The sequence below is a fragment of the Balaenoptera borealis genome (assembly GCF_965194805.1).
Source record: "Balaenoptera borealis genome assembly, chromosome: 14".
Classification (NCBI taxonomy): domain Eukaryota; kingdom Metazoa; phylum Chordata; class Mammalia; order Artiodactyla; family Balaenopteridae; genus Balaenoptera; species Balaenoptera borealis.
Window position 1 is genome coordinate 56,293,483 of NC_138875.1, and position 22,358 is coordinate 56,315,840.

At 38.3% G+C, this 22,358-nt stretch overlaps 1 protein-coding gene across 1 annotated transcript in view; it reads right to left on the reverse strand.

The window, feature by feature from the left end:
- The window catches only part of MYOM1 (myomesin 1), a 137,264-nt gene that overhangs the window by 59,506 nt on the left and 55,400 nt on the right, over positions 1 to 22,358 (reverse strand). Inside the window, exons 11-16 of the mRNA XM_082353480.1 lie at positions 19,057 to 19,198; positions 16,360 to 16,559; positions 14,475 to 14,531; positions 8,887 to 9,011; positions 4,172 to 4,355; positions 3,526 to 3,700 (exon numbers count right to left, since the gene is read on the reverse strand). Coding sequence (XP_082209606.1) covers positions 3,526 to 3,700; positions 4,172 to 4,355; positions 8,887 to 9,011; positions 14,475 to 14,531; positions 16,360 to 16,559; positions 19,057 to 19,198 — 883 coding nt within the window. The remainder of the gene's footprint in view (positions 1 to 3,525; positions 3,701 to 4,171; positions 4,356 to 8,886; positions 9,012 to 14,474; positions 14,532 to 16,359; positions 16,560 to 19,056; positions 19,199 to 22,358) is intronic.

The window sequence follows — 22,358 nt, forward strand, 5'->3', positions numbered from 1 at the left end:
TCTGGCTTTATGAAAATGATTCATTTTCTAAAAGGAAGAAAAAGATGTAGAGAGATGCAGGTAACACATGTACGTTAAACAAGAAGGCACCTCAGGCAATTTTCTAAATTCACTCTGTCAAACGATGAGGAGTCTTGGTTATCCCCTGAACAAACACCCTACCCTTTTAAGCCTTTGTGTGCTTATCAGTAAAATGGAGATAATAACGCCTACATGGTAATTTTTGTGTGAAGATTGACCATAAAGTATATATAGCACTAGGGGGGCAGGGAGGGATAAATTAGGAATTTGGGATTAACAGATACACACTACTATATATAAAATAGATAAACAACCCTTGTTTATCTATTTGTACTGTACAGCACAGGGAACTATATTCAATATCTAGTAATAACCTATGACAGAAAAGAATTCGAAAAAGAATATATATTAAACAGAATCACTTTGCTGTATACCTGAAACACTGTATATCAACTATACTTTAATTTAAAAATTAAAAATAAATTTAAAAACTTAAAAAAAAAAGTATATATAGTACCTATTACAGGGCCTGGCTATAGGAGGCATTTAATAAACAATAGGTGGCATTAATAACATGATTAATGACTATTTCAGGGATATACTTATAGCTGTAAGGCACTGGCTGCCCTAGTCATAGAGGCCTACTCACTGCCTCCCTGCATGCCGCAGAAGGTACAATTACTTGAGAAATTGACTCCAGAATTGTCATTTGCATTTAAGGGTCCAATAATGAGGTGTGAATCCACGGGCAGTTTCACACATAAAACAACCCCACTCTTTAATAGCTGTTATGGCTATAAAGAAAAACTGTTTCATGAATCACTGTGACATTCTAATCCATCCTGAGGACTGTAAGGAGAGGAAATAACAGGTCTGCTAATGACTCTATCACTATTAGCATGTTGAAATATTTAATAAGGGCAGTCATAATGTAGGCCAGCTCAGTTCAGTAAACATTTATTAAGCACTTCAGTGTTCCAGACACTGAGCTAGGTACTGAGGATACAAAGATGAATAAAAAATAGTGCCGGCCCTGGAGCAGCTCCGTTCTATTTATGGAAAGGCAGAATCTGCCTACCCTCCATGAAAATTTCTAAATAGTCCCCAGAAAATGTGGGGAACTCAGAGTAAACGTGAAGTACACAAACAGGCTAAATGAATCTCTTGCAAAACATATTGCCTTCTCCCGTTAACTGGTTTTTCTTCATTCTCTCCTGTTCTGCAGAAGGAACGACTCGTACTCTGGGGGTCCTTGGACGTAGAAGTGGCCTAGTCAGAAGCTGCCTAACAAGCCTGCTTGACAGTTGGGGTGGGGTGAGTCTCCTCTGAGGTTGGTCCTAAATCAAAGGAGACTCAGAATTTGGGTGCAGGCCAGAATTCATCATCAACTTGCAAAGCTGGTTGATAAAATATTCAAAAGCAAGAAAAAATAACCCTCCTCACATTAGAAACAGACACAAGGAGACAGCAAAGTAATCTGAATGTCTTTATTTTGGTGTTTATATCTCCTCAGCACTGGATTTAACCATACTGATGTTCAAAATTTGTAAAATGTTGATACTTTTTTCTGCTCATTTAAAATGCCTGCATAATTTATGACACTGGACAGCTACATGAACAAGAATCAAACTGGACTACTTTCTCACACTATATACAAATATAAACTCAAAATGGATTAGATTTAAATGCAATATCTGAGACCATGAAAGTCCTAGAAGATAGCATAGGCAATATGCTCTTTGACATTGGTCTTATAATATTTTTTTGGCGCTGTCTGCTCAGGCAAGGGAAACAAAAGCAAAAATAAACAAATGGGACTACAGCAAATGAAAAAGCTTTTGTACAGTAAAGGAAACTATCAACAAAATGAAAAGGCCACTTACTGAATGGAAGAAGACATAAGCAAATGGTATATCTGATAAGGGGTTAATATCCAAAATATTTTTAAAAAGCCTCATAAAACTTAACATCAAAAATCCCCCAAACAACCCAATTAAAAGATGGGCAGAGGATCTGAATAGACATTTTCCCAAAGAAGACATACAGATGGCCAAAAAGCACATGAAAAGATGCTCAACATCATTAACCATCAGGGAAATGCAAATCAAAACCACAATGAGCTATCACCTCACACCTGTCAGAATGTATATTCTCAAAAAGACAAGAAACAACAAGTGGTGGCAAGGATGTGGAGGAAAGGGAACGCTCATGCACTGCTGGTGGGATGTAAATTGGTACAAACACTATGGAAAAGAGTATGGCGGTTCCTCAAAAAATTAAAAATAGAACTACCATACCATCCAGCAATTCCACTTCTGGGTATTTTTCTGAAGAAAAGGGAAACACTAATTCAAAAAGATACATGTGTCCCTATATTCACTGCAGCATTATTTACAATAGCCAAGATATGGAAGCAACCTAAATTTCCACTGATAGATGAATGGATAAAGAAGATGTGGCATATATATACAATGGACCATTACTCAGCCGTAAAAAGAATGAAGGCTTGTCATTTGCAACATGGATGAACCTAGAGGGTATTATGCTAAGTGAAATAAGTCAAAAAGAGAAAGACAAATACCATATGATTTCATTTCACTTCTATGTGGAATCTAAAAAACAAAACAAATGAACAAACGTTAACAAAACAGAAACAGACTCATAGATATAGAGAACAAACAGTTGTTTGACAGAGGGGAGCAGGGTCAGGGGTGAGTGAAATAGGTGAAGGGGATTAAGAGTTACAAACTTCCAGCTACAAAATAAATGAGTCATGGGGATGAAATTATAGCATGGGGAATATAGCCAATAATATTGTAATAGCTTTGCAATTGTGGCAGATGGTAATTAGACTTATCGTGGAGATCATTTTGTAATGTATAGAAATATTGAATCACTATGTTGTGCATCTGGAACTAACATAGTGTTGTAGGTCAATTATACTTGAATTTAAAAAATAATAATAAGGGACTTCCCTGGTGGTCCAGTGGTTAAGACTCTGCGCTTCCAATGCAGGGGGCACGGGTTCGATCCCTGGTCAGGGAACTAAGATCCCACATGCCACGCGGCATGGCCAAAAAAAAAGTAATAAATAAAAATAAAATAAAATAAAATGCCTGGTTAATTTATGTTCACTAGAGCCTATTAGATCCTTGCAATCTAGTATCACACTGGGTATTAAAACCTGAACAGAGGGTTAAAAAGGACAAACAGCATAAAGGGAAAGAATCAGAAAAGAGCTATGAAATGATCTCTTATCATAGCTGGCATGGTGTGTTTCTAAGTGTTTAATATCACTAGTAATCCTTTTTTCAAATGTATGGCCATAGACATGTTCAATTTTAAGTTCATCTGGATATTCAGAGCATAATGTTTTTAATAATCTCCCTGTGTTGGATGCTTGTGCTGCTGTTTGGGTCCATGGCTGCGTTTCCTTTCCTCAGCCCCTGTGGCTCCAGTGTCACACCCCCACTCCTCCCCTCCCACCCTGCATATTGCGGTTACCTCATGCCCTTCACGGGGTTGTTGTTGCAGGGCTCCCACTTGCCAGAGCCAACAATGCTTGACTCTATGTAGTACCCGACCAGCTCCTTAGCATCTTTGGATTCCTCCCACGTAACGACAACTGATGTGTCTGTATTTCTGCATGGGATGATAGTGCTCGGGGGCTTGGGGATGTCTGAGAAAAGAGGGAAATGATGGTCAAGCTCAGTGTGGTTTAGAAATTCATTCTTATCACATACGCACAGACATGCACACACATATATAAATTTTACACTAGTAGTCACGTCAAACACACAGTTCTTTTATAATATATTTGTTAAAGCAGAAAGTTTTAAAAAATATTCTAGTTTGGGAGTATAATGAGAAACTAAACACCCAGGAACATACCAACCCCTTCCAGAAAAAAATAATCAGCAATACTGTTGAAACTCCTGGAGAAGTGTACTTTTCATAATAATTCATAATAATGAAAAATTTTAATGTATCAGTCAAGTACAGTCATCAATTACATTTATAATATGAAAAAAGGATGTCATGATTTTTACTTCTGAATATATACGTATTCCAATAAGATTCTTGCTTTGGAATCCTCTCTTGAATTGAAGTTAAATAAGTTTACAGTGGCTCAAGCAAACTCTATACTTACCAAGTTTGTCCTCGACCGTGGTCACTTCCGTTGCCTCGGAGGGCTCACCAACTCCTGCTGAATTGGAACAGCGGACTCGGAAACGGTAGGATTTCCCCTCAGCCAAGTCAAACAGAGCAAAGCGGGGAGACTTCACAGGGAGCTCCGTGTTCACCTGCTGCCAGTTTTCTGTTCCTGCATCACACTGCAGCCAGAACAGTGGAATCCATTGAAAGCACAGAAAGAATAAACTGGAACGCTAAGCCAGGCATCTTGAAGTTCGTTTATCTGCCAACAAACTACTACCTGTTATACAAGTTGGACTGCAAAAGAAATTTGGGGGAAATGGGGTATGAAACATCTGAAGTACACAGGAATATCTAAATCAAATATGGCTGTATTGTTGAACAAATATGCTGCTTTAATACTTCACTTCCTTTTTAACTAAATAAGATCATTGGTCTACTTCCAAAAGTCCTTAATTTATTTAGATGATAGTTTGGGGTCAGATACTTTTCTAATTCTTAGGGTAGGTAATTAAATTTAATATGCTATGTTAGATACTTAAATTTCCATTATGTTGTTATGAACTGTGTTATTTTCATTGCGTTTTATTTAATGTCTCATAACATCATGCAGGTCTGTGCTCATATACCACCTCCTCAGAAAGGCCCACTTGATCACTCTCCTTCCATTACCAATCTGAAAGCTTTATCTGCTCCTTTCCTATCTCTCTCTATCCCTTACTTACTCTGCTTTATTTTTCACCAAAACACTTATCAACACTTGAAATTAAATTATTTATTTGTCTCCCTCATTGGAAAGTAAATTCCAGTGAAACAAGTTCAGGGAGCTGTCTTGTTCACTGCTGTACCCCAGAGCCTGGAATTGTTATCTAGCACATAGTAGATAATCAACAATTTTTTCTTCCTGAATTAATGAATTTTTCTGAATTCTGAATGCATAAAGTTAGTGTAAGATAAAGAAAATGTTCTTTTTTGGCCCATATTTTAGAATAAATAATGGGGAAAACCAATTTAAAGATATTTTATCCTTGAAATTAAATTGATCTACAGTGACTTTGAAATCCCTGAAAGAAGGATGTGGTGTGTATTTGAGCTTTGGTACAGAATACAGTAAGAAAACTATCAGCAGTCTTCAGTAGTCCTTTTTCCCTACTATTCTAACTTTCAGCTCTGCCCAAGGTAGCGGAAGTGACTTTGCTCCAGAACTTCTGAACAGTTTTAAGAGACTTTTCTGGAAATCCAAATCTTGTGATAGACTGACCAGTTGTCAAGAATGATAAATCTGGGGGACAATAAGTTTATTGGTACATCACTCAGCATAACCTTCATTGACTTGAAATGAGAGGCAGTATGGTATGGTGAAAAGAACTCAGAGGCATCGATTCTGGTCCTAGCTTTGGTAACAATGAGATATGTGATCCTGGGAAAGTCACATGAGTGTCATCATCTGTAAAATAAGCAAATTTGACAAGCTAACCTCTGAAGTCCCTTGCGGTGCCTTTTATGATAATGTGTCAGTTGTGTGTGGGAGGGTAGAGAGGATAAATTCCCCCAAACAGTCAATCTGCTCCCCACTGAGGGACAGAATTCTCCCAGACTTTTTATCCTTTAGTTTATGGCTTTGATTCATTTTGACATCTTCTCCCCTAGGGAACACATAAACATTTATCAGTCATTTACACTTTCATAATAAAAATAGTAGCTGCATTTCAGTGTACTAAGAACTTTACCCCATTGTAACTTTTTAATCCCCTCAACTGTGCTCTGAAGTAGGTACTGTGGAGGTAATATTGTGTGATTATTGGGGTTTTCCAGAGGAGACTTAGCCTTGGGAAGGTTGAAAGGCAGCGATGTATAAGAGCTGGATATATGGACCTGAGCCAGACTGCTAGGGTTCAAATCCTAGCTCTGTCTCTTCCTAGTTGTGTGATCTTGGGCAAATTATATACCCCATCTATGCTTCAGTTTCCTCATCTACAAAATAGACATAATGTAAATGAAAGTATTTCCCTCATAGGATTACAGTAAGAATTAAGTGAATTAACACATGCAGAGCTTAGAACAGTATCTGGTCCTTGTAAACATTAGCTATTTTCATTCCTTTGATAGAAACAGAGCTACCAAGTAATACAATCCTTGCCTCTGACATGACCAGACTTCTGATAGGGGAATGAGAGAAAGAGCTGAAAACATAAGACATCTGAGGAAAAATTGGGGGGCTGAAAAGAACACAGTAGGATGGAGGGGTTGGGAGTGCTGAGACCTGATTTATCTAATTCCTCTCAATATCAACCATTTCAGAGCTCACAGACATGGCATTAACTGGTTGCAAGCCTGTCACCATGACAGGCAAGTTCGTCCTTTATGTGCAAATCCCAGGTAAAGAGTTCCATGAAGAAATGCAAGCACAGGGGTAACCAAATAGGCAGCACTGCTGTAGGCGTGAACATCCTGGGGATGGAAACTCGCCACAGGACGAGAGCATGGGAACATCTCCCTTATGATAGAAGTGTATTAGATAGAAGTGGTTCATCAGAGATAATCTGAGACTTGGCTCAGGAGAACAGTCTAGCATTTGGATAGTTCCTCTGTACATGTGCCCCAGGTCTCTGGACGTGTGCTGCTCCCCTGCTACCTCAACGCCCTGGCCCTTTTGTCTGTCTGCGGTGCCTGTACAGGCCTCTTTACCCACGCCGCACTCATAAATGTCCCTTCTGTTCCATACGAACAGGTGCAGTGCTGGAAGAACATTTAAATTTTAACCTGGCTCACGTATTTAGGTCTGGAAAAACGACAGACTTTCGTGGAGAAGTTCAAGTTTATGTGACCAGAGGAGATGCTCAACAGAAGCTAAAGCTGACTCATCTCAAGAAAAGGCCTCGGTAGTAGGTTCTTACTGTGTCATTATTCTAAGAAAGATGGTAATTACTGTCACAGAGCTTATTCAGAACTATCTTCATGGGGAGCATTTCAAAAGGATTCACGGGGGAGGGTGTATCAAACACACCAGGAAGTGAATGTTTATCACTCTTTGTCTTGTCCTCTATTAAAAAGAATAGAGGGAAAAAAATTTTTAATCAAGAATGCTACTCAAGTTATATTTTATTTGAAGCTAATATCTAGAAAATATAAAAATTAATAAAAATATATATTTTTAGTATTATTTTGGTAAAATCAGACTTTCTTTGAAGATGTCCATATTACACGTTGAAGAGATGATCCACTTATTGTTACCGATTTGTTAGGGATAAGAAGCAAGTGAGGAATGCTCCTCAAAGATGTGAGTTAAATGTCCTCATCAAAGAAAAGTATGATAATTAATAAAGGGAAACCACAGACCCTAGTGTTTTTAGCTCCAGTATAATTTTCTCAACAGCTGCTAATTAGAGATAATTAAAAGGCCATAAAGATAGTAGAATATTGCTTTTATGTTGTTACCTAATTTGCAGATGTTTGCCTACACCTATATTCCTATGATATCCATTCTCTTGTAATAATTGTCAGGGAAGGTGATCTAATAGGTGTTCTGAAATTGAATGATCAGAGTAGCATTAAAGGTAAAAGAGAGGACTTTAGGAAAACTAATTGAGCTCCACAATATTTTTGCCAAAAAAAAAAAAAAATGACCTTTTCTATGATTTTGCTATGAAAGCAAAATGTAAATGATATCTTAACATGCTATTACAGAATTTTATAAAAATAAAATATAACAAAAAAGTACAAACGGTTGTTTCATTCATTGTTCTAAAAAATGGTGCATAACTGCCAATAAAAATGTTCTTACATATAAGATAAACTTATTTTAATTTTTAAAAATTATATCCTAATCAAAACCTTCTTAACAATGGATTTTTAACCTCAGTTTCAGCACATTCTCTTTAAATGCCCTTTTCCAGTACCAATGATCCCTTTAGGCGTGGACTTCCTCCGCCCACCCAGGGCCCTGTGCCTTGCCTGGCAGGTGCTCCCCTGTGCACTTGCAGCTGGGGTAGCTCTCCCAGATAATGTCTTGTCCAGGTCTTGCTTTTCTCCATTTTCTCAGCATAAATACTTATTAGAACTCCCCTCAAATATGGGTATAGGATAGATTCACATATAATTCTCATCATTCCACCCATTTTAGGCCTTCATTGTATGCTGCTCTCTCCAAGATAACTACAATATAACTGTAAGATATTTGAGGAAAAGAACTAGCCAGTGTCTTTCTTGATTGTAACCCCTGACCCCACCCTCCCACCGGCACTTAGAGTAGTGCCAGCCAAGCTCAAGGGAGCACGTGAGGACTTTCTGTCTTCACTCTCGCAGCCATTTGAAAATACTGTAACTTCTATTCCTCTCGCCCATCTACCCTTCCTGCAGAAGGACAAGTGCAGAGAGATGAAAAGGCATTTCTACGGCAAGGGAGACAGAAAAAGTGTCAAGAAAACAGTGTCACAGAGGCAATCTACAGTTTCAGGAACATTTCTCTTCATAGAAGGGTTATGAGTTGGGGTCTGTGGACCTTGTAGGAGTCTATGGGTGACCCTCAGGGATCCATAAACCCCCTGAACTTTCAGGCAAAGTTCTGTGTGATACACATTTTTCTATAGAAATAGTTCACAGTTTATAAGAGCTTAAAAAGTTCAGGACACAATAGAAATTTAATCTCTACTTCCTTAAAGAAATCTTGAGGAAGTGGCAAGAGGTATAATGTTGATCCCAGAGTCTTACCTTTTCTACAAAGTACAGGATGCCCTCATGGCCACGCTGACGGGGGGGCTTCCAGCTCAGCACCACGTAGCTCTGTGTGGCCTCGATGACAGAGAGGTCTGTGGGGGGCCCAGGAACAATACCCTCTGAAAAACAACAGGGAAGAATGAGGGGCACACACTTGGGAAGCCCAGGACACTCAGAGTCACAGAGGGAGAAAGAGCTAATTACTGCTCCACAGTAAAAAGAAGTAGCCTTGTCTCTAAAATTCTCCCTAAAACTTTCATTCATTCATTCATTCATTCAAAGCCACAATTTTACTTTCTTTGCTTGACAATTTTAATTTCCTTACAGTCCTGAAAAACAGTAGCAATGATACACGTTATATTTTCTGCACATCTTACTTTTTTAAATAAATTTATTTTATTTATTTATTTTTGGCTGCGTTGGGTCTTTGTTGCTGTGTGCAGGCTTTCTCTAGTTGTGGCAAGCGGGGGCTACTCTTCATTGCAGGGCGTGGGCTTCTCATCGCGGTGGCCTCTCTTGTTGTGGCTGGCAGGCTCCAGGCGCGCTGGCTTGGTAGTTGTGGCTCATGGGCTTAGTTGCTCTGTGGCATGTGGGATCTTCCCAGACCAGGGCTCAAACCCATGTACCCTGCATTGGCAGGTGGATTCTTATCCACTGAGCCACCAGGGAAGCCCTTCTGCATATCTTAAATCAGCTTTTTGACAGAATATCTTTTCAAGTATGCTTGGGTGGCAAACAACCTTGGAATATAGAAATAGTATATCCTCTAGGTCAGAGAGTTGTTTCTGACCAGAATAGTAAAGATAATGTCTTTCTCCAAGAAACTTTGAGTAGGTTGGTGAGCAGCTCCCTTCTAAGACTGCGGTTTTCTAAGGGCAAGCTTTCTCAGCTATGACGCAGATCTCTGCGTGGGCAGTGTCCACATGTGTGGCTCCACATCGCCCTGTGGGGCTCAGGGAAGCAGGGGGACCAGTGAGAACACGAAGCTCATGCTGTCTGCTGTGTTGTGGGTAACAGAGCCCTTTCTCTCTGACCCGGGAGTCTCATGCCTTTTGTCAGCATCTACGAAACTGCTATGAAACTTGCTGGCTCATAAGCAGGGTAAAGTTTTAGATCCTCCACAGTTCTTGACATTGGAGTGGCCCTTCCATGTGAAACAACTAAAATAATGAGCAAAATATATGAAATGACCATTTATAGACATTGGACATCAATCATCATAGGACAATGATACCCCATAGCTGGAAAATTAGGTGAGCCCTACCACTGTCCCAGCTTACTCTCTGGAGGGAGTTTCAAGGCAGCAGCTCAGGAAGAGAAACCCAGGTAGAGCCTGGCAGTCTCCCTGAGTGGAGGAGAAGAAGCTGGAATTCCAGGGAGGGCAAAGTGTGCACAGAGAGAGTCATGGGGAGGAAAAGGCTTCACAGAGAGAAAGGCTTCAGAGACTTGAGGGGGTCCCTTTGGAGTATTCACCTGAGTATGGATCAGCACATGCATACAAGGAAAGCACCTGAGGCCGGGAACACCCACACAAAAGAACTGGAGGGAACAATTCTCAAAGCTCTCAAAGGACCTGGGAGAGTTCACGTTCCCACCAGCCAGACTGGAAATCTCCTAACTCATGGGGCATCCGGTAGAGTACTCAGAAAGGTACTACCTCTGTAATTCAGCCAAATTACGGCTACACTAAAGGCTGCTCCGATTCCACCAAACAAAAGCAAACCTTGAAAGAATCAAATTGTTTCCCCAGAACAAAGCTCAAGAGTATTTATAGAAATAAAAAAATATCCAGCACCAAACAACATAAATTCAAAATGTCTGGCATCTCATAAAAAAAAAAAAATAACCAGGGAATTCCCTGGTGGTCCAGTGGTTAGTGCTCTCACTGCCAAGGGCCTGGGTTCCATCCCTGGTCAGGGAACTAAGATCCCAAAAGCCACGAGGCACAGCAAAAAAAAAAAAAAAAAAAAAAAAAAAAATCACCAAGTATGCAAAGAAGCAAGAAAATACAACCCATGATGAGGAGAAAAATCAATCAATGAAACAAAACTAGAAATGTCACAAATGATAGAATTAGTAGACAAGGACATAAAGACAGTTATTATAAATATATTCCATATGTTCAAGAGGCTAAAGATTAAAGATGATAATTAAAGACATGGAAAATATAAAAATAATACAAATTAATTTCTAAGATGAAAACTACAAAGTCTTTTACAAAGAATACATTGCCTGGAATTCACAGTAGGTGAGAGGCTAAAGAAGAGAAGAATAGTAAAATTAATGACATAGCAGTAGAAAGTAACACAGAAAGAAAAAAAGACCGAAAGGAAAAATGAACACAGCATCACTGAGCTGTGGTTTCAAGAGGCATGTAATTGGAGTTCCTGAAGCAGAGAAGAGAGAGGAGAGTATAGAAAAAAATATTTAAAGAAATAATGTGAAAAAAATTTTCCAAATCTGATGAAAACCATAAATGCACAGATTCAAGGAACTTGCAAACGCCAAGCACAAGATATGAAGGAAACTACACAAATGCACATCATAATCAAATTCCTAAAGCCAGTGATAAAAGGAATATCTTAAAAGCAGACATGGGAAAAAAAATACATTACATACAGAAAAACACAAATAAGAATGACAGGAAAAAAAATGATAGCAGTCATTCTTACAGTGCAGACCTATATTACAATGGACCAACCTCTAAAGAAAGACTGTCAACCTAGAATTCTATAGCTGGTCACGATAAAGTCCAAAAATGAAGATGAAATACAGACTCTCGCAAACATACAAATAATAAAATAATTCATAACCAGCAGGACTGCTCTACAAGAAATATTAAAGGAAATGCCTTAGGTGGAAAGAAAATCACATCAGATGGAAATCCACATCTACACAAAGAAATAAAGAGCAACAGAAATGGTAAAAATGTGAGTGAATATTGAAAACATTTTTCATACTTTTAAAATTTCTTTGAAAGCTTTGTGACTGTTTGAACCAAAATAATAACATCATATCATAGAGTTATAATATATAAACAAATAAAATACATAACAACACCACCATGGCTAGGAGGGGTAAATGGAATGATACTGCTGTAAGTTCTTATACTACATGTGAAGTAGGATAATATTACTTGAAGGTACGTTGTCATATGATGTATATTATAAATTCCAAACTACTATAAAAGAAAAAAGTAATTATAGCTAATAAGATAACATAGATAAAATGGAATAATAAAAGATATTTAATCCAAAAGAAAGTAGAAAGAGGGAAAAGAAAGCAAACGAATAGATGGAACGGAGAGAAAACAACTAGCAAGATGGTAGATTTAAATGCAGCCATATCAATAATCACATGAAATGTAACTAGCTCAAACACCCCAATTAAAAGGTAAAGATCACCAGATTGCATAAAAAGGCAAGGCCCAATTATATGCTGCCTACAAGAAACATGATTTAAATACAAAGACACACAGGTTAAAAGTAAAAGGAAGGAAATCATATGTCATGCTAACACTAATCAAAAGAAAGCTGGGGTCGTTATATTCATATCAGACAAAACAGATTTCCAAGCAAAAATGCATTACCGTGGATAAAAGGAGTCACTTCCTAATATTAAAGTGGTCAGTGCATAAGAGGATATAACAATAAAAATGTTTATGCATCTAATAACAGAGCCTCAAAACACATGAAATCAAACCTGATAAAACTACAAGAAGCATTTAAATCCACCATTTAGTTGGAGATTTCATCACTATTTTATCAATAATTGATAGAGGGGCTTCCCTGGTGGCACAGTGGTTAAGAATCTGCCTGCCAAAGCAGGGTACACAGGTTCAAGCCCTGGTCCGGGAAGATCCCACATGCCGCGGAGCAACTAAGCCCGCGCGCCACAACTACTGAGCCTGCGCTCTAGAGCCTGCGAGCCACAAATACTGAAGCCCGCGTGCCTAGAGCCCGTGCTCTGCAACAAGAGAAGTCACTGCAATGAGGAGCCCACGCACCGCAACGAAGAGTAGCCTCCGCTGGCCACAACTAGAAAAAGCCTGCATAGCAACAAAGACCCGACGCAGCCAAAAATAAATTAAATAAATAAATTTTAAAAAATAATTGATAGAATGAGTAGATAGAAAATCATGAAGAATATAAGACTCAACTGAAATCCCAGCAGGTTTTTTTTTTTTTGTAGAAATTGATAAGCTGATTTTAAATTCTACATGGAAATGCAAAGACTTAGAACAGCCAAAACAACTGTGGGAAAAAAAAAAAAAGATTAGAGGACTTATACTACCTGATTGCAAAACTGTGAAGCTTTAAAAAAAACATGAAGCTTATAAAAGCTACAGTAATCAAGACAGTGTGGTACTGGTGTAGAGAAAATAAAATTGACCAATAAAGATTCCAGAAATAGATCCACAAATATACAATCAATTGATTTGGACAATGGTGCCAAGGCAATTCAATGGGAAAAAAATAATCTTTTCAACAGATATTGCTGAAATAACTGGATAGCCATATGCAAAATAATAACAATAACTTAGACCCTTAATCCACACAATATAGAAATAATTAATTTGAAACGGATCATAGAGTGAAATGTAAGAGCTAATGCTATAACATGTCTAGAAAAAAAAAAAGGGAGAATATCTGAATGAACTTGGATTTGGCAAAGATGTCAAATATGATGCAAAAATGGCAAATAAGCACATGAAAAGGTACTCAACATTATTAGGGAAGTGCAAATTAAGACCACTATACACCTACTATGAAATACCACCATGGTACAAAACACCACTATGCACCAATTAGAAAGGCTAAAATTAAAAAGACTGACCATACCACAAACTGGTTACAATGTAGAGCAGCTGAAACTCTGGACTACTGCAGATGGGAATGTAAAATGGTACAACCATTTTGGAAAACAGTTCGCAATTTCTTTAAAAATTAAACAAACATCTATCAGATGACCTATCCATTCAAACCCTGGGTATTTATCCAAGAGAAATGAAAGTGTATGTCCACAAAAACACTTAACAAGGAGGTTCATAGAAGCTTTCAATGGTGAAGGTATAAATAAATTGGAATAAACTGATACATGCATCAATATGGATAAATCTCAAAATAATTATGCTAAGTGAAAGAAACCAGACAAAAATGAGTATGATTCCATTGATCTAAAATTGTGGACAACACAAACGATAGTGACAGAAAGCAGATCAGTGATGGCCTGGAGATGAGGAAGGGGCAGGAGGGAGGTATTACAAAGGGGTATGAGGAAATTTAGGGGTGATGAATAAGTTCATTATTTTGATCACGGTGATGGTTTCACAGGTGTTTGCACATGTAAAATTTATCACATTGTTCATTTTACAGACATGCAGTTTAGTGTATGTCATTATACCTCAATAAAGCTTTTAAAAAAAGCGATTCTCTGACAACATAAGTTACTTCATGATCTCCAAATATTTCAGAATGTTCTTTCCAAAACACTTAAATAATATACACTGCAGCCTCCACAACAAAAGCCAAACTGCATAGCAGAGCACTGGGAATACTATCTGGGGAAAACGTGGTTTTTACCTGTCGGTTCCTCCTCAGTGACAATGATCTGTCCAGTCCAGGGTGCTGAGGGGCGACCTGGCAGAGATAAATACAAAAATCAGAAACATTCACAAATGCAGTTCAGCTGCACTGAGAAATTGGTAAACTGGCCAGATTAGTCCCAAATGGGTGTATTACTAGTTTACTTATGTACCTTCTTAGTGAGTCTTACCAAGCATGCACATGGTATTTTGGGGAGAGGGGGCACAGTCTCTGTTCTCAAACAACTCACAATCTGCTAGAGTCCACGTTTCCGGAACTGTACTGACACAGGCGAGGTAAACAGCCTGTGTTCATACACTGTTCCCCATGTATCTCCTGAAACACATAGGCTCTCTCACCCTTCTTGAGAGATAGCATTTAATTGGGAGAAACCTTTCAGGAACAATTGTAAGCCGGGCCGTTATTTATGTCATAATGAAGATGAAAGAGGAAGGGGCGCTGATCCTGCAGTAAAGCTCAATGAAAGCGATTTCTTTCCATTAATTTTGAAAGTGTTATTTACAAAGGAAAGCAGTTTAGATCCCGAGTAAGGAAAATGAGTGAGACAGGCAGTATAAAGTTAAAGAGGAAATTCATTTCTGTGATATCAGAAAGACATCAGAAAGAGAGAATGATTCAACTCCTGCTTCAAGTGAGGGGCTTTTCACCAGAGTGTGTGCAAAAACAGAAAGGTGATAAGCAAGATAACTCATTTTCAATCCCAACAAATCTTACTTTCATTGAAATTTATTAAAGAGGAGTAAATGAAAGTATGAGATGGAATTAGGAAAGAGGGAGGGAAGTTGGACAGTGGGTGAAAAGTGATTGGAGAGTAATCAAGGAGCCTGATTAGAAAAGTCTCCAGAGAGAAGGTGACATTATTTTACTTAGATTTTTATGATGCCACTACATGTACTTAAGGTCAAGAATAACACTGAAAATGTTATAAATGGCATAGACCAGTAGTCCTCAACTAGGGTGATTTTGCTCCCCAGGGACATGTGGTAATGTCTGGAGACAATTTTGATTGTCACGATGGGGGTTGGGGGGGGAGGAGGGTGGGGAGGAGGGGGTGGGGGGACCATAGGCATCTAGCGAGTAGAGGCCAGGGATACTGCTAAACATCTTACAATGCACAGGACAGCCCCCTACAACATAGAATTACCTGGCCTAAAATGTCAATAGGGTCAAGGTTGAGAAATCTGGTATAGACTGAAATATGAAATTCCAACAATTCTTTTAATGACATTTTATGGTCCCTATTATTAAGGATGCCATATTGGTTCCTATGAAACAAATGCAGAGCATAATTCATGTACCACAATTTTGACATTGAGACTTGGAGGCTAAATATATGAAAAGATTATTTTTGACTCTCTAACACAGAAACCCAAGTACAGTTCAGACACGATGTGTCATAAATGTGTTTTTCCTTTGATATAAAGAAATTCACAGTGTTGAGTATTAATGCTTTAAGGGATAAATTCAAGATTAAGAAAACTACCTTACAATTTTAAGAAAATGAACCAGAAAGAAAAGTATATTTGAACTGTGCTAATAAAATGAAAAAAAAAAAAAACCTCTCCAGCCTCTTGGTTTTCATATTTCATTTCAAACACAATGCCTGGAACTCAGTCAAATAAGGCAAAGTTTTCTGAATCAAATAAAAATAACATAAAATAAAGCCCTTAGTGAACAGATGAGTCAAAAAACAAATACTTTTTTGTTTTTGTCTTTTTTTCCCCTGGATTTCTCTGATCAGTAAAGGATTTCTTATTCTCTTCTCCCTCTAGTGGAGGGTGGAGGAATAACCTTGCAATAGGATCTATTTCAGGCATATAAAAAAAATTCAAGATGATCCTGAAAAATGAAAAATGCTTACTTTTAAGTCTAGCTTTCTCAGCTGGATCCAGAGCAGCCACAGGCTCGGAAACACGAGAGGGGAGACCTATTCCAGTTTTGTTCACAGCTCGAACTCGGAATATGTAAGAACGACCTTCTATCAATCCAGTGACTGGGAAACGAGCAAACTTCACAGGTGTGTCATTGCACTGAGACCAGCTGTCTGTGCCCACCTCACACCTAAGGGAGAGAGAGTGATGGACAAAATGGAAAAAAACGGAGCTGGAGGAATCAGACTCCCTGACTTCAGACTATACTACAAAGCTACAGTAATCAAGACAATATGGTACTAGCACAAAAACAGAAATATAGATCAATGGAACAGGATAGAAAACCCAGAGATAAACCCACACACCTATGGTCAACTAATCTATGACAAAGGAGGCAAGGATACACAATGGAGAAAAGACAGTCTCTTCAATAAGTGGTGCTGGGAAAACTGGAGAGCTGCATGTAGAAGAATGAAATTAGAACACCCCCTAACACCATACACAAAAATAAACTCAAAATGGATTAGAGACCTAAATGTAAGACTGGACACTATAAAGCTCTTAGAAAAAAACATAGGAAGCACACTCTTTGACATAAATCACAGCAAGATCTTTTTTGATCCACCTCCTAGAGTAATGGAAATAAAAACAAAAACAAACAAATGGGAACTAATGAAACTTAAAAGCTTCTGCAAAGCAAAGGAAACTACAAACAAGACGAAAAGACAGCCCTCAGAATGGGAGAAAATATTTGGAAACGAATCAACGGACAAAGGGTTAATCTCCAAAATATATAAACAGCTCATGCAGCTCAATATTAAAAAAACAAACAACCCAATCCAAAAATGGGCAGAAGACCTAAATAGACATTTCTCCAAAGAAGACATACAGATGGCCAAGAAGCACATGAAAAGCCGCTCAACATCACTAATTATTAGAGAAATGCAAATCAAAACTACAGTGAGGTATCACCTCACACCAGTTAGAATGGGCATCATCAGAAAATCTACAAACAACAAATGCTGGAGAAGGTGTGGAGAAAAGGGAACCCTCTTGCACTGTTGGTGGGAATGTAAATTGATACAGCCACTATGGAGAACAGTATGGAGGTTCCTTAAAAAATGAAAAATAGAATTACCATATGACCCAGCAATCCCACTCCTGGGCATATACCCAGAGAAAACCATAATTCAAAAAGACACATGCACCCCAATGTTCACTGCAGCACTATTTACAATAGCCAGGTCATGGAAGCAATCTAAATGCCCATCGACAGATGAATGAATAAAGAAGATGTGGTACATATATACAATGGAATATTACTCGGCCATAAAAAGGAATGAAACTGGGTTATTTGTAGAGATGTGGATAGATCTAGAGACTGTCATACAGAGTGAAGTAAGTCAGAAAGAGAAAAACAAATATCGTATATTAACGCATATATGTGGAACCTAGAAAAATGGTACAGATGAACCAGTTTGCAGGGCAGAAATAGAGACACAGATGTAGAGAACAAACATATGGACACCAAAGGGGGAAAGTGGCGGGGTGGGTGGTGGTGGTGGGATGAATTGGGAGATTGGGATTGACATATATACACTAATATGTATAAAATAGAGAACTAATAAGAATCTGCTGTATAAAAAAATAAATTAAATAAAATTCAAAAATTCAAAAAAAAAAAGAATCTTACTAGATCTGTAAAAAAACGGTGCATTTACGTAGAGGGATACTTTTACAAAGGTAGATAGTTATGTTTTTAACTAAAATACAGATGCATATTTTTAAAAAAAGAATATATCTAAAACTTCACAGTTCATCATTATTCAATGATGAAATAACGTGGAAACATTTAGTGTACGGTTAAATAAAGTATAATCTATTATAAATATTTCTCTAGTTGGTACTGAGCCCAGTAGGCATATACTTACTTACTGCTATAAATATTAAGTTTAATCCACCTTGGTACAAACATGTCATACTACAGTGGCATAGATTATCTGCCCCTAGTGGTTTTTACAGTCAGGGTTTATTACTCAAAAATGGAAGACAATTGGAGCAACTATTTGAAAAGAAACTAAGTCAGACAATAATGTATTTAGGTCAATAATCTAAATTTGTTTCTAAATTGGCCAAGCTCACTGGATAATTCATATGTAAGACCCATTTACTATAAATATAAAGCCTCTAAGTTTTGGAGAATGTAAATAGCAACAATTTGTAGATAAAACACAGTTTAATACTATGGATATTTGTTATTTCTTTGTCAAACTTGAATCCTGTGATATAAATGAGATTTTGTTAGTATTCTTAGAGTATTATTCTTTAAATTAATTAATATTCTTAAATTACTGACATACTAAGAATATGGACATTAAGTATATTGAATACCAGCTATTTCATTTCTAAAGTGGCCTCTATTAGGTGAACAAATTCATAATATTCTTGCCAAATTAGTGACTTGGGTTGGTAGTACAATTTAAGGATTATCTTTGGAATTTAGGTAAAAAAGGTAGGTATGTGTATATACATATATATATACATACATACCAGACAGAGACAGAGACACAGAGAAAAGAGGGAGAGGAGACCAGTAAAGAAAACACTTCACCTATAAATGGTAGGAGAAATCAAGCATGTGTCTCTATGGCCAAATCACTTTAACTGAAGTTAGACTAAGTACTAACTTATCAATAAAATATCCCAGAATAGGACTCCCTCCATCCACAGCCGGCTGTTTCCAAGAGATGGTGATATAATCTTTGTTGGCATCCAAGGGCACCACATCCAAGGGAGAGGCTGGGGCTCCTTCAATCTCTGCATCAGCATCTGTGGGGATACAGAAGGATCCTGTTAACCCTCTCAGATGTGGTCTGTCAGCCCCAAAGGCCAAGGTCTTAGTGCAGACATTTCTTACCACACCACTGCAGTGGCTATATCTTTGGCCCCAGTGGAGCAATCTTCAATTTTGTAATTTGCTTACCAAAATAACAATGTGTGCTTTTCACCATCAGTACAAGGAACATTATGCTAGGAAGGGCTCTGAAAAGGACCCATGACCTCTGCCTCATGGCCCTTGCCTGCCCAAAATGTTCTAAAAGAAAATAAATAAGGACATGTTGAGGACTGCTATCAGAAAAGTCTGATGTAAGTTATGTCAGGAAGTCTGTTCTTAAGACAATTATTGTGCAGTGTTACTCGGAAACTATGAATGGCTCCAAAGGGGAACAAACAGCCCCTTCTGTCACCTTCTAGATACATCCACAAGAGAAGAAGAACCAAGAAGCTTTGCCCATCCCTATGCTGGGACCACCATTTTGGAAGAGAAACAAAAACATTCATTTTAATTAAATGTTTGTTCCCAAGCTGCAGATCCTTGCGAAAGTAACTCTGATGAAATAGCCACATCTGAGCTTAGTTTATCTGAGTTTAGTAAAAGTCTAAGATTATACAAGGAACAGAGTTTAGTGACTGTTCATGAAATGGGATCCTCTGACAGTGGGTCCCCTCAGCAGTGTGTGCACAGATAAATTAGTGACTCAGGGGTGTTTTTAGGAGGAAAGGAAGGGGAATGAAAATAACCAGATAGTGGCCTTTTAAGTGAAAATGATTAAGATAAGAGTCAGAATCCCAAGGGGAAGGGAACCACATTTGCCAATTCCTCTTGACATCTGGTCAACCCTTTAACAACCGGAATTAGTAGGAGAGGAGGCTGAGACATGTAGGAGCCACTCACCCAGGGAAAACACTCTTGCTGACTGAATAATAAACACTTTCTTTTCCTATGATCTACACTTCTATAACTCTAAGTTACTGAAACATTTGCTAACAGGGCTGTGCATTATCTGTGAAGATCTTAAATCACTTTGGTTTTGAACATTCTGTTTCTTGCCCCATGAACTTGCATGAACCCATGAACCCGCAGGATAATATCTCCTGCATAAGTGCTATAGGAGAGTGTAACCAAATCATCATGCCTAAAACAATGCAGAGTTCCTGCATGCCACACAACAGCAAATGGGCATTTTGGTGGGGAGAAACTTTTTTCCTTTTAGGCTTTCAGCGCACTGGAAGGTGGGGAGAAGGTCTGCTGATGGTGAAGGTGGAGCAGAGCTAGGATGGAGGTGGAGATGCTGAAGTTAACAGACCTAATACCTGCTCACCTGCAAGGGGGACAGCTGGCAACCTCTAGCCATGTCCCTTTTTAGCAAAAAGCCCATAATGTAACAACCAGCAACGTTGGTGTTGATAGATAAATCCATTGTATGTAACAGAGCCTGGCAGACAGCAGACATTTAGGGAGCCATTTCTCAGCATTTCCATAAAATTGCTTGGAATATGCCATTTGCCATTTGGACTTGACAATCTTTCAAAACACGGTTCTGTACAGCAGCTGCTGGAAGCCAAATCCGAATACCATGCTGTATTGCTTCACACTTGTGCTCTTGGCTCCCAGCAGCTGCTACAGAGCGTCTGGCCCACAGCACCCACTTGGGCAACGTCAGTCCTCTTCTTAGCCTCTGCCCTTCCTTCTCCCAACCCTCCAAATAGTCAAACTTTTTGTAGCTTTGATGAATTAGGCCAAAGATTAGCCTGCTACTCTTTATATTCTGACCTCTGACACAGGCTATTTAATAACCTTTATCAAAATGTAAGTAATTTTATTGTTTATCTTTATTATAAAAGTAGTGTCTGCTTGTAAAATACATGATAATAAAAAATACATGTTAAAATCCCTCTTAATTCCGTAACTCAGAGATTACTAACATATTTGCCAAGATTTTTCTAGACTTTTTCCCCTACATTTATAAACTCAAAAGTAATTGTTTTTCACAACAATGTAAATCAACTATACTCCAATTTTTTTAAAAAGTGATTGTTTTTTAAATAAAAGTGGGATTGGCGCTTCCCTGGTGGCGCAGTGGTTGAGAATCTGCCTGCCAATGCAGGGGACACGGGTTCGAGCCCTGGTCTGGGAAGATCCCACATGCCGCGGAGCGACTAGGCCCGTGAGCCACAGTTACTGAGCCTGCGCGTCTGGAGCCTGTGCTCCGCAACAAGAGAGGCCGCAATAGTGAGAGGCCCGCGCAACGCGATGAAGAGTGGCCCCCGCTCGCCACAACTAGAGAAAGCCCTCGCACAGAAACGAAGACCCAACACAGCCATAAATAAATAAATAAATAAATAAATTAAATAAAAGTGGGATTGGACTATATAGTTTCATGTAAACTGTTTTTCTGATATATTTTCATATTAGTAAGTATACATCATTAGTTTTCATTGCTGTGCAGTATTTGTGTGTTTATATGGAATATTTATTATACTTTATTTTCAGTTCCCATTGGTGGATATCTAGATTCCTTCCAGATTTTCCCCCAAACAAACATTTTTTTCAGCTTTGTCCACTTAAATTCCTAGAACTAGAATCGCTGGGAAATGCGCGCTGTTGGTACATAGTGGCAAAACACCCTGAGAAAAGCTAAACCGATTTACACTCACCAGCAACGTGCAGGAGTGCTGGTCCCTCCGTTCCTTCATCCCAATGGATTTTAAAACCTTGTAAATCTTTTCAGTGTGATAGATTAATTTTATTGCTTTGATTACTAGTGAAAACTTTTTCATAATTTATTTTTCATTTGTAATTCTTTCTTCATGACATTTATATCCCATCCTTTATCACTGTATCATCTTTCTTTCCTCCCTGCCATGTGTGTGGGAAGGGGAGGAAAGAATATATAAAAGTCCAGAAGAATATGTGATAAAATGATAACTTCAGGTATCTCTGGATGTTAGACTTACGATGGCTTTTCTTTTTTTCTTATTTATATTATCTATTTTTTCAGAAAGAACACATATTATGTATGTAATAAAAAAACTGGCCAAATATGTACAGCTCTGGAATGTGTTTCTGCAGACATATGGTGCTTTCTACACTGATCATTCTGGTTCAGAAGCTATTTTCTAAGCAGCAAAATACCAGAGCTCTGAA